General features: G+C 41.4%; 1 protein-coding gene across 3 annotated transcripts in view; it reads right to left on the bottom strand.

Moving 5' to 3' along the window:
* FXR1 (FMR1 autosomal homolog 1) overlaps positions 1 to 14,050 on the bottom strand; it is a 45,019-nt gene that overhangs the window by 28,798 nt on the left and 2,171 nt on the right. For all 3 annotated transcript variants that reach the window (XM_019532774.1, XM_019532773.1, XM_019532775.1), the window contains exon 2: positions 8,380 to 8,473. In XM_019532774.1, coding sequence (XP_019388319.1) covers positions 8,380 to 8,473 — 94 coding nt within the window. The remainder of the gene's footprint in view (positions 1 to 8,379; positions 8,474 to 14,050) is intronic.

Below are 14,050 nucleotides of genomic sequence, written 5' to 3'. Positions count from 1 at the left end.
CTGCAAAGTGTCCAAAGAAAGTTGACCAGGTATGCTGAATTTTAGCACACATTCCCTTCCTCTAAGTTTAACACTTTGCAAACATTCTTTTTTAAAATGACCTTAACTCATCTGTTCACAGCTGGAAGTAACAGGGTCTAACCTTACATGGCTGAGGCTTCCTGTCAGCTAACTATAAAGGTGGGCCCCAAGGAAAAAAAACATGGAAAATAGGGGATGCCAGTTGTTTTCTACTATGGAAAAACAGTGGAAGACAGCACTTACTAGGACTTTTTAAATATGAGGTTGAGCTCTTAAGAACTCAGGAGGCAAACACAATTAATATCCAGGAAGTGTCACAATAGGATAGTGAACTGCCTCTTCTTCAGTTGCCAGTACACCATTCCTTATGGCCCTTCACAGACGTTAAAACAAATGTGCAACTGGTATCTGAGGAATTTTATGCCCCATCCCCAAATCATGCATTATGCCGACCAGACAGAGCCAAACCAGCACCCAGGGCCACCCTCAGCACCATCTCTGCTGGGGTAGGAGGCAGCTATGTCCTGGACCCTTTTTTCTTGATTTACTATATACTCTCAGTCACATTAGAATGTGGCTAGCTGTATACACGACTCCCATATTTAGGCATTCCACTGCAATTAATGTTGTGTACTCTTATAACTTCTTTCATGCAAGGAATTAAAAATAATTTAAAGTATACTTTAAAAAATAACCCAACAAATGCTAATGTTACCAAGAAGCAAATATTATTGTTACTTTAAAGACAGGTAAATTTTAGCAAAGAAAGTTAAAGAAATTATTAAAAAATACTATGGTACTTTGGAGGAGACAGAAAAAGATATACAACTTGCTTTTTCCAAGACCAGTGGGCTAAATAATAGTCTTCACAGCTTCTCTGAAAGGTTGTGCGTGTACATACACTGTAGTACAGATTACTACTCAGGTGTATCTAAAACCCTAGTCTATTTTGTATGTTATTTATTATTCCATTAAAAAGTATGCTAAAAGAACACAAAGGCCTTGAAAAGACTAAGGTTGGGAATAACATTCAAATGATCAGGGAGAATTCTCTAAGGTCATCTAGCTGGTAAAAACTTACCCAGAGATCCCTGAACAGCCATTTAAATGCTGAGTCCTTGAAGAGCAGATTGGTCTCAGCGCTGGTGCTGCACAGCCAGGAGGCCCCTGTGTATACATCTCACTGTACTCTACAAGCTCCCTCAGTCTGCCTGGAGACAGAATGGCAGCAATACACAGGGCAGCCCTCACTGGCTGACCTAGGTTTCCCAGGGTCAGCCTGTCTTCCTGAAGCACGGTATGAGATTGTGAAGAAGGGAGTATGTTCTGCTCCCTGCCTGGCTCAAGCAGCAGAGTCCACCAAGTGATACACCGTCTCCCAACAGGAAAGACAGGAAGCAAGTCACCCTAGGATGCTGGTGGATTGAGCTTTGGCTTCTCAGAAGAGAACGTGAACCCACATTCTTTGTCTCAAGAGAAAAACTCTCCCACAAGTGATTTAACTGTTTATCCCCAGAATCTCTTTCTTGAAGTGGTCATTTTGCTCTGGGACACAAAACCTGAACATCTGTACTCTCGTGATGTCTCCTGGGAGACCAGCTGCTCTCCCAGGAGAAACGGGATGTCTGTATGTGGCCTATGATATACATTTTACACACTTAAGTAATTTTTCCTTTATTTCTTCTTTGCTTATGCCCTCATTTTGTTTAGATTTCAAGGAAGGCTCAAATTTTCATTCTGTCCTTAATGACAAAATGGTTTAATCTGAACACAATTCAAAACTACTGACAGCAAAGAAAACACAGTTTAATGAGAGCAAAATCAAGAGGACAGGATCAAGACTTGAACTTGGTAACCCCAGACATATTTACACTGGCTAAAACAAAAAGTTTTTGAGAAATAAATGTATTTTTCACAGATATAAAAAAAGGTGTAAAAGCTCTTAGAAAAAGTTCTCCATTGTTTCAACTCTCTCAGTTGCCTTAACATAAAAGCTGAGGTTTTGTTTTAGGTACTAAAGTTGTACTATGTTACCTATTCCTTTATCACTAAAATGGCACAAACTTCCCCACACATTTAGTGTGAAAGCAATTTTACTAAAACGCACTTATTCCAGTATATTTTAGTCCATTAGGAAAATATCTGCATTGTAACAAAACCTATATGTAGGCTAGGTATGATTTAAATATTAAATTATATGCTAGTTAAGGATTAAAATTATTTTAAGTGGCTTAAAATAAATCAGCAAACACTACAATATTAAGAACTTTAGATATAGAAGTATTCAGTCTTTCACATATTTCTTCCCAATATCCAACTGGCAAACTGAAAGGAAGTATTAATAATATTTAGAACCCTGAACGTAGTTCTTTCCCCTGATATCTCTAATCTCTATTTAGCAAGTTACTTGGTTTTGCTTCAGTTTTAATGTCACTAGAGCCAAGATGCCATATAAATACTTAGCTCCATTTATAAACCAGCAAAATCTATTTTACTAACTGTGCAGAAGATGAAGCTTGCATGTTTTAGTGTGTCAGAGATGTCAGATAGCACTTCCTGGAACTAAGGAACATAAATACCAGGGCAGCAGCAGTATCAGTTACACTACTCTAGCAATAAGCTTTCTCCATGACATGAAGTTAATAACGCTGTCTGTCTATACCCAATTGCTCCTGCCAGCAGAAGTTCTGGCAGCAGCCAGCCTTTAGAGCACATATCCATTCTCACACAGCAACGCCACAGCTCCACTACACCAGCTGTGCTGCCAGAAGACCCAGTGCGCCCTAGGAAGGCATAAGCCACCGAGGGACTGCTACAGCCAGTAAAAGCACAAGGCTGCCTAGAGACATCTTTTGCCAACCACCAGTGACAGAAGCCTTCCTCCAGTTAACAAATGCAGTATAACTGCTGTCAGGAAAAAAAAGAAAAAAGTTCCCATTGTGTTAATTCAGGATGCACTCAAAGTTTTGCTGGCAGAACTTGAGCTTTGCCAACTAAAATCTGTAATGCAGATTGGGTATAAATATCTATGGTGCCACTGAAGGTGCCACACCATACCAGCTGAAGTATTCTTATTGATGATTACTCTTACCCTCACATTACACTAGCTTTTGACACACTATGTTCATTTCCCACAGGCCCCTGCACCTTTCAGATCATTCCTGTTTCTGTTGGGCCTGGCCAAATGAAAGATTCTTTATCCCACCATCAACTATCCTAGGGTTTGTTTCCAAGATGCAAAAAAATCCCAAAACTTACTAATTTAAACTAAACAATCCAGAGTCTGCCTTATCTTCTGCCTGACTTTAATTTAGAAAGGAGGAGGTAGTAGTGGTAGTTTAAAGAGAATCAAAACATCGTAACTAGTATAAGGTGTCTAAGATGTATCATGATTCAAAATAGAATGCCATATTGCTTCGCTTTATCCCTTCAGTTTCCTACCTACTTTCTGAAAAAAATGTAGCTGTATTTACTGCAATGGAAGTCAGTAGGGCAGTCATATCACTGGGGTTTGTCAACATTTTTTCCCTGAAAATTAAAATGCAAATAGCCTGATATTTTTGTAGTGTAAGTGCCACCCTGCCCTACCTTCTGCAGACCTCTGATAAACATGGCTAACCACCTTTCTATATCTGCGGTTTAAGAAAATACATAATTCTGGCTCCACGGGAAATTTTAACTTAAATCCAAGTCCTCTCTTGGTAATACTCAATCTCTTCAGAACATATGCAGATAATAAAATAAGATTTAAACTGTAATTATTAATCCACCATAGAATTTTGTATGCTATCATCACTTGCTTTAATATGTAAAGGTAATCAGTCTAATATTCCAATGTTTTATAGCCACACAGAAGCAGGGTGATCATCTGTCCCACTTTTCCCAGGACAGTCCTAGATTTTGAAGGCCGATACCAGGCATGGGCACACATTAAAAATTCAGCATCCTGGGCATGGGGCACAGTCCAGCAGGGAAAGGAAATAGCATGGTGTCCCAGGAAGGTGTCATGGCAGACACTGTGGCTGCCCTGCCTGCCTGTCGCATCATGCTGCTCTGCCTCCACCTCTCCCTGGAGCACACTGCTGAATTGGTCCCATATTTCCAACTGGGACACATGGTCACCCTATAGAAACAGTAAGCTGTAATGCAAAGTCTATGAATCATACAAATCATATGAATTACATGCACAAGAAAATCATTAGCCCTTCTGTTGGGAAAAAGGTAAGGTAAGAAATCAAACGTACAGAACTTCAAAATGTAAATTTTCAGTGCTCTGCTTCAACTCTGCTGTAACAGCACATTACATCCCAAGTATAATTTTTATTGCTACATTAAAAAACCCCCACAAATGTAAAAGGTCTTATTTTTCTATAGATATATTTTACACACAACATGTGTTTTGTATCATGTTATATTACAAAGTCTTATTTACTCAATTCCAAGACAGGGTTTCTTCTCCTTTCATCATGGGGAAAACAAAGTTGCCTTTTAGAACCAAGTATCAGAAATACTTCAGCTGAGAGCAGTGAGGAGCAGCTGTGCACAAAGTCCGGCTGAACCAGACAGCAGGAACAGTGCACAGGTTCCTTCTTTCAGGGTCTTCTCCCTGCACAGCTCCTCCCCGCACTGGCAGAAAGCAGACACTGGACGGAGGAATCTGTGTGCCACTGCTGCAGTCTCCAGCTGAGCCCGACTCCTGCACAGCTGCTTCCCACAGCTCCCAGATGGAGCAGCCTAATCCCAGCTAACACAGTAACCGGGGGGGGCAGGGCTCCTACCCACTTTCCGGGGTGCAACTGTGGAAGCACACTAGGGTGGACTGATTTAAAATCAAGCTGAAGGCCTGACTTAAATCATTCTATAGATTTTTTTTGTTCTCTAAAGTTATATTTTCATTGGTTGATATAACAATTAAAACAACTAAGCACAGTTTTTACAGTATGTTTGATGCATATATTTTCTAGGTAAGCAAACTAATTTATATATAGTTTAACATATTTGGATTGTTAGAAATCCTGCATTTAAGTACATTATAAAATGGTGAAATATATATTTCTTATTCACTAGTTCACTAAATTATTAACTTTTTGCTCATGTTTGCATCAAGCTGCATTAAGATGGCAACTTGACCTTAATTACACACACAAAACCCAGACTCAAATTTATAACAACACTTTGATGTTTTGGATACAGAAACTTTTTGTAAACTAAAATGGTGCACATTCACAACTAACTAATTTATTAAATGTTAGCATTAATTGTTAGTAGTCATATGAACTGTGGTTAGTGAATTAAACCCTCAGAAAATTATTCTAAAATACCTAGATGAAAGTTGTTTGTGCTCAAGTTCTTACTTGCCTACTTCTCTGTATTGAGACAGATTTTTTTTTTTTTTAAATCTAAGCTGTTTTGAAAGAGTTTTAATTCCTTTCTTTCTAGTTTTCAGAACTCATATTTCATCCTTCTCCCCCATTTTTTTTATTCATAGACAGGAAAAGAACAACAAGCTTTCCTGCTTTTTTTGCCTCCCAATTGATCTTGGTTTCAAATGAAATGGTCCAAATGAAGAAAATTTTCTTTCTGCACCTGCAAAAAGCTACTGCTGGTAAATGCTGGTTTAACTCCTTCAACAAATTCTGGTTCCAGGTGCTTTGCTATCAACTTCCACCAGCTCAATGGCGTCACTTTCTTTAAAACATTCTCAGCAAATATGTACTGCTTAAATGGTTCACTTCTAGCCCTGAAAATGTGTTATGGTTGGCATGACCGACAGGTCATTAGTAGATGCCCGTATAGCAGCACTTTCCTATTTGACAGTTAAGCAGCTACCCTGGTTCTTTGTATTAAAAGTATAAAGCAAGAAAATGAGGTGGACTAAGAGCTTGATCCATCCGCTTCTTTACTGCCTGCCATTTAACTTTGCTGTTGGGTATTTCTTGCTTTCATGTTTCTTGAAGTTCTTTCCACTTCCCAACAGCATCCACAACAGACCAACAATCTTTCTGTAGTTTGTCCAAGGCTATGGAAATACGTTTTAGTGTATTCAGTTTATCTTTTACATTTTTCTTTAGTCCCATGTTGACTACTTTATATCTGCGATATTACAATCAAGTTTGTCACAATTTTCTTCGCATATGGTCGTTTGATTAGGCAAGTTCTTAATAAATAGCTCAGAGCGGTCTACCACTGAATTCCACTGCACATTTTGGGGGAGAATTAGCTTGGATTCCCCAACGCTCTTCAGTGAAGCTGAAGCAAATGGGTTGTTACAAAAGTATTTTATATAACATTTTCCTTTACTCCCGAGGTGCTTAAATCTTCAGCTAAAAGATTCATGGAATGAGCACAGCACCCATATGCTCTAAGTTTCAGGTGGGCTTCATTATCTTCTGCTAAGTTCTCTCTCACCTGTTACATTTGCAGTGTTGTCTGTGACAAAGCTATGCATGTGCCACTTGTATTTTTGCTTAGTTTGTTATAGCTTGCCCTACTGCTACTTTTAAATATTCTGTAATATGTATATTTCTTGATGTGGCAATTTGTTTCTGTGAGATAAGCAATCTGTTCCAACACCTGTGATGACTCAGCTGGTGCTTTGCATCAAGTAATATAGATCCTGCATCCATTGCAGGGTCAAGCCCCATCTGCATTAAATATTGTGCCATATTTCTAAAGCTTGACAGCAAAGTTATAAGTTTTCACTCCTCATTCTTATATAGAAGAAAGATCAGCATTTAACTCCGGAGATATTAGTACAGATTAATTTACTCAACATATTATTTTATTTACATTATTTTAATAGACTGTACTAAATCTGTATCTTAATATAGTATAAACTAAATTCAAATTTCATTTTAAGATATAATTTAAATAAAAGAATAAAAAGACTAATTGTTTCCCACTTTAAAAGTAAACTCATTTAAATAAAAAAATTCTCATTTAAAATTTAAAAATCTGGTGTTTTTAAAATCATTGATTTTTAACCACCCTACAGTGCACAGGCTCCACCTTCCAGCTTGCTGCCAGCCAGCAGGGGAAACATGGGAGGGAAGAGGGTAGCTGGGCAGGAAAGGGGAAACCTGTGCACCACTGTCCCCAGCCTTGCCAGGGTCCCTGCACAGGGTAGAAGCAAGTCAGGCATAGCTCTGGGGCTTTGCCCGTGCCCAAATCATCAAAGTAGTGGAAAGGGGGCATAGGCCAGGGGTTAGGCAGCCTACCTCCCTGTGCCACCCCCCACCAGCTTCTGCCCCCCACTGCTGCTTTCCTGTTGCAGCAGTGGGTAGGAAAAATACAAGACAATCCCTCAATAATTATAGAATATTATAACAAATTTATAAATTTTCCACATCTAAATAATTATTGGAGGGGGGGAGGTAGTCTTTAATTCCAAGGCACTCTGAATTCTAGTAAACATGGTATTTATCTAGCAATAATGCTTTTTGTTAAATGTGAGCTGTAATTCTGCATACGGAGTCCCAAAGCTTATGCAAATAAAAAGTATCCAAATGTGCACACCTCATCACATCACACCAGTTATACAAGTTTAATACAAAAATAAGGAACCTGGTTTGGTCAAACAAAATCCCTTTTCTCTAATCAATGTTTATATATTTATAATCAGAGAACAAAGCAAAAAATACCATAAGATTATGACTTGAAAAATAAGAAGATAAATGACTTGCATTTGCAAAAGTTTTACACTCTTCTAGGACATCTTGCTTCAACACCACGATTTTGCAAAGCCAAAGAAATATACAGGTTCTTTAATCCAGAAGCTTTCAAAGCAGGATACTCGAGAGCCTACTTATATGTAAAAATATTTACAAAAATACCTTCACAAAAACCAAACATGTAAAATTTAAGGGACAGAATATGAACAGAAGTTCTTTAAGAATGGTAAGAAATGCATGACTGTCATTCTTGTATTACAGAAACAAAATCTGTACTTTGTGGAAAAGATACCTATGTCAGTCAAAAAATACCATATTTTCCTCACACAAGACATACAGTTCCCCCCCCCCACTTTTTGTTTTTTGTTTTTAAACAGAAACACTCAACAAAAATTTGCATGAAAGTGAAAAATTATGGGTATTTTTTTAAATATTTAGAGAAAATGAAATATATTTTCATTAAATTCCTACGCCCTAATTTCAAATGTCAGTTTTCAATATTCTGGATCATTCTGCTTTTCAAAAAGGCAGATTATTTACATATATTAGACGTGCACTGTTTTAAGACTTCAGACCGCATAATTACTGTTAACAGAACTTCAGATTACTGTTAACAGTATATTGTCTGAACAGTCACACCCACAAAGAGAATATACAAGCAAGGTAGGAAATATCAGGATAAACTTACCTCCACTTCATCTCCTTCACCTATTTCTTTCTTGATATCCGGGGGAGGTGGTAATCTGACTTCATTAAAAGGAACCTGGCGCTCTGGTTGCCAACTAAAAATTGAAGAGATATTTGCAATGATCATTTCAAGAATTAATCTGTCTGGCAAACACTAAAAAAAAGAAGTGACATTTCATTTTTAAGAAACGTTAAGCAGACACTGTTCCCTCTCTCACAGTACTCCTTGTATTGCAGTTGTACTTAGACACCCCAGCCATGGGCCAGACCCCCACTGTGCCAAGCACTGTACCAGCACAGAACAAAAAGATTGTTCCTGATCCAGCAAGCTTGCAGGCTAAGAACTTAAATTTCTAAAAACTTCAGAAATAAACTACTGTTTAAACTGAGGAAACTCAACCTGAAAAGAAAAGTTATGGCTGAAAATTGTATTATGCAGTTACATACAACAACTAATATAACTGAGAGATCAGATTTTTTTCCCCCACTGTGTTCCCTTTACACCTCTTGCATATACTAAGTCTAAGTATTGTCTTGTATAGCCAAAGAAGTTTCTTCTCTGCTGACAGTATTAATAGGAGCCAGAAAAACCCAATACATTTTTTTTAAAGATCAGGACATAACATTTAAAGGGGTGCTCCATCAAAGATTGATTTTTATTGGTTATTTTGAAAATATAATGTATATTCTGTTTCTCTAAACTTCCCTCTTAAATACTCAGTGAAAAAACTTATTATTTTATGAGGTGCTTTCCCTAGGCAGGCTTTTCTTTGCTCATGCTACACAAGCATTCAAAAGCACTACAGATACATAGTTGGGCACGGAGTCCAATCCTATACACTTTGCACGCTAAGAACATTTCTCTGGGTATTGTGTGCGCAAAGGAAATCTGAATCTAACCCTTAACAGTATATTTTTAGATCCTATCTATCAACTTTTTTAAAAAGTTGTCTTGCAAACAGATCGTTTTAGGACAAGACAATATTACGACAATTATGTTTGTTATATCTGTGGTTTTGGTAACAATTGTTACTAAAAAGTTTGCAGAATGGTACCCCAAAACAGTCTAATTCAAAATTTTCCTCTGTACAAAAGTTGTTTTTGTTTGTTTGTTTGTTTTTTTAAAATGTAACTGGTCCATCAAGGTATTCTGTCCAAGGAGATTCCCATTTCAGTGCATACACGCCTCCTGCATACAGGATCAAAATAATTCATGCCAGAATGAGTCTCCATAACCTGAGGCCAAAAAGGAGTGACCACAATTGTCCCCCAGTTCTCTGTTCACTAGGACTCTAAGCTAGTAAACACTCCAAAGGAAGAGATAAAAGGAAGGGTTGTGAGGTTGGCTCGGATTCAAGGATTACTTAACTCCAAGTAACCATATGCAGTGTTTTTCTGGATCCTCATCAGAATGGTTAGAAGGTTTCTTAAGTTGCTGAAGAGTCAATGTAAGAAGTACCTGTCTGAATTTTGCCTGTGATCTGAAGGTCTGGTCCAAAATATACAATTTTATTACTAACAACTAATTTTATTATTGTTTTAGGTGGCTATTTTACAATAATAGCACCATAATCTCTAGAGAAGCCAACCTTGATATTAAATGAAAGGAATACACTTGCCATTTGAGAAAGAAGCTACATGTACTGACAGATATGATGTGTACTAAGATGACTTGTCCCTATTTTAATGCAATAAAGTAACAAGGTCAATAAAAACATCTCGCCCTACCTGAATCAAATAATATGAGGACCTTAACAATACACACAACATGCAATTTCTTATCCCCAAGCTGCAGGACAGTTTTGGCAAAGAGAATCTATCAGTACCCCTGTTTTTTCTCAATTTCTTGTAAACCAACTTTGGGTAGATACTTAAAGTGGTGTTTAGATCTCATTCTGCCTCCAGACAACATGCTGTAGGGAGGGTCGGCCTCAAGCTTGTAACACAACGAGCATGAGAAAACTTGTCAAAAGACTGAGCAACTGAAGAAGGCAGTCAGACTCAAAGCAGGAAACTTCTCTTGCAGGACAATACTGAAACCACAAGGTGTAAGCTCTCTAAATGGTAGATATATACATAATCAGAGGTGCACCAATATATCGGTCCATATCACATAAGCACCAATAAAAGGAAAGTTTACATTATTGATTGGCTATCAGGTTTTTTTTGGTCCGTATAGCTGATAATGTCATCAGTAAATGCCATGTGCATGCACACAGCCAGAAATGCACCCCAGCAGCTTGGAGAGCAGCCTCCTGCCATTAAATCCGTGAAGGGAAGGGGCATGGGTGATAGGGCCGATCAAGGCCCCCCCATGGTGAGGGAGAGAGTGGGGCTGGGGCTGGGGACAAGCGCTACCCAGCTGGGGCAGGGCAGAGCCACAGGAGCCACGGGTGGCTCATTCAGGGGGCACAGAGTGGGGGCAGCTCCCGGCAGCTGCATGCACCCCTGGGGAGGTATGGGGCATGTGTGCTCCACACATTTGTATATGGGGCAAGTGTGGGCTGCCCGCTGTAAGCTCGGGGCCAGGGGCTGTGCCTGCCTCTTCCCAGCGGGGTGGGGCTGGGCTTGGGCTGTGCTCAGGGCAGGCAGCGGCACTGGGGGATATGGGGCTATGGCAAATTTTGGGGTGACTGTAGCTTACCCCATAGCCCCACCTGCCCATGCCACTGCCCTGTCCTGCCTGCCCACCCCAAACACAGTCCTAACCCAGCCCTCCCACCAGGAAGAGGCTGGCTCAGCCCCCAGCCCCCAACAAGCACCTCGCCCTCACCCCACACACAAATCTGGTAGACACATGCCCCCCCCATGTCTGCCCAGGGGTGCATGCAGTGGCCAGGAGCTGTTCCCCCTCCCCACGCCACCTGGAAAAACTGCCTGCAGCTCCACCCCCCCGGCTGGACAGCACCTGCCCCTGTCCCAGCCCTACTCCCTCCCTCACTGTGGGGGCCTCGATCTGCCACCCCCCCACACCCCTTCCCCTCCTACAGACTTACCAGCTGAACACTGCTTGCCAAGTTGCCGGGCTGCGTATCAGCAATCAGATCTGTATCAGCCGATATGGCTGGTTAACAATCGGCCATTGTTACCGGCCAAAAACATCTTTATTGGTACACCCCTAATAATCAAACGTTGCAAGAACTTGGAAACAATAAAGATAAGTAGATACTGTAGAAAACTGAAGGGTGACATCCTAGTAAGGAAACATAAAAAGGCAAGAAAAAGGAATTCCACAAATATGTCAAAAGTATGAGGAAGACCAGAGAAACCACAGGTCCTTTAAGGAATGCAGAAGGCAATGTAGTTACAGATGATGCAGATGCAGGAAGGAGACAAACAGCCTTGAGTAGCAGAACATGTTAGAGATTACTCAGAGAAGCTAGATGCTTTCAAGTTGGCAGGGCTGGATGGGATGCACCAAAGGGTATTGAAGGAATTGTTTGAAGTAATTTCAGAGCCATTAGCCATCCTCTTTGAGGACTCGGGGAAACCAGATTGGGTCCTGGATGACTGGAAAAAGGCAAATATAGTACCCTTTAAGAAAGGGAAGAAGGAAGATCCAGGGAATTACAGACCAGTCAGCCTGCCCGCTATACCTGGAAAGATCACGGAGCAGGACCTCAAGGAATCTATTGTGAAGCACCTAGAAGAGAATAAGGTGATCAGAACAGCCAGCATGGAATCACCAAGAGTAAGTCACATACGAGCAACCTGATATCCTTCTTGGATAAGGTGACGGGCCCAATGGAGGGAGGAGAGCAGCAGATGTGATATACCTTGACTTCAGCAAGGGTTTTGACACCGTCTCCTGCAACATTCTTATTAATAAGCTAAGGGAATACAAACTAGATGAAAATATTACAAGGTGGATACGTAAACGTCTGGATCACAGGTTGGTAATGGTTTTGGGCCGAGTGTCAAAAATACCCACAACCTCAACTTGTAAGATGTTGGTTTGCCAGGGGTGGAAGGAAGGGGAGCTGTGAGGGGCCCAATCCTTCTTGTAGCAGTGCAGCTTTGGCCCCTCTGCCACTACCCTGAGGTGCCCATGCATCCACTGCCAGCAAGGAGCTGCTGCCGCCCACCATAAAGCACAGGCCGCTCACAGCAGGCATTGTTTGAAGTAATTTCAGAGCCATTAGCCATCCTCTTTGAGGACTCGGGGCCCTTAAAGGGTACTATATTTGCCTTTTTCCAGTCATCCAGGACCCAATCTGGGGTCTGCGGGGCCCTGGCCCAGATTATTGCTGGCAGCAGGCACATGTGCACCTTGAAGTGGACAGTGGGGAAAGGACTGGACCCCTCGCAGCTCCCCTGCCATCTACCCTGAGGCTCACATACCAAGTGAAATGCCCTTATGTGCCACACTCTGGCACGTGATGGGGGTTGCCTGGGCTGGATCACTGTGCTCAATGAGTAGTCCTCAATGGCTCAATGTCTAGTTGGGAAGAGTTGTAAAGTAGGGTTCCCCAAAGTTCTCTCCTAGGTCCATAATGTTCAACATCTTCATTAATGATTTGGACAATAGGATTCAGTGCACACTTAGGAAATCTACATATGACACCAAGCTGTGTGGAATTGCAAACACTCTGGAGGACAGGGTTAGTATCCAGAATGACCCGCCTGTGCTTACCCTTACTCCAGAGCAAATGGGGATCAGTGGCAAGGGTAAACACAAACACAGTGGAGCAGTAGGGTCCACAGCAGAGGGGAGTCCTGTGGCAAGAATGGGTAGCATGACACAGCTCTGCCACTGATCCCTTATGCCGGAACAGACCTCTTCATAGGCTACATCCACCCTGTGGTCCATCGGTTTCCAACCCAAAATGTAGAGATTGGCACGTAGTAACTCAGAGACATGAGTGATCCAACACTGGTCTCTTTTACCAAAGACAAGACAAAAAAGTAAAAAAGAAAACCATTTGTCTCATCTTTCCTCCTGGTAGCAGCCCATGATGGTAGGGGGTGGGAAGGAATGGAAGAAATGGGTAACAAAGGGCAAAAGACTGCTGACCCTTGCTCTACAGGGGAGGCACACCTAGGCCAAGGGTCAGGGAGGATCGAGTCAGGGAACTTCTGGAGGGACTGGATGTATTTAAATCAGCTGGTCCCGATGATCTCCACCCCAGAGTGCTGAGGGAATTAGCTGTGGTCATTGCAGGACCTCGGCACAGCTTTACAAGCACTCATGGTGCTCTGGTGTGGTGCCAGAGGACTGGAAGAGGGCCAATGTGGTTCCCATCTACAAAAAAGGGAGAAAGGAGGACCCAGGAAACTATAGGCCAGTTAGTCTTACCTCGATCCTGGGCAAGCTTTTTTAGAGAATTATCCTGGCACATGTCCACAAGGGGCCAGCAGGGGATATTATGCTTAGGGGAAACCAGCACGGGTTCATTAGAGACACGTCCTGTCAGACCAACCTGGTGGCCTTCTATGACCAAGTCACCAAATCCTTAGATGCAGGGATAGCAGTAGACGTAGTCTTTCTGGACTTTCGGAAGCCTTCGACACGGTCTCTCACCCCATTCTCATTAAGAAACTGGGAGACTGTAGTGTCAACACCTATACAGTCAAATGGGTCACTAACTGGCTGGAGGGCCGCACCCAGAGAGTGGTGGTGGACGGGTCATTTTCGACCTGGAGGGATGTGGGCAGTGGGGTCCCCCAGGGCT

This window comes from Crocodylus porosus, unplaced genomic scaffold (genome assembly GCF_001723895.1).
Source record: "Crocodylus porosus isolate Cpor-Errol unplaced genomic scaffold, CroPor_comp1, whole genome shotgun sequence".
Classification (NCBI taxonomy): Eukaryota; Metazoa; Chordata; order Crocodylia; family Crocodylidae; genus Crocodylus; species Crocodylus porosus.
Note: the sequence above shows the minus strand (reverse complement) of the source record. Positions and strands in the feature narration are given on the sequence as shown.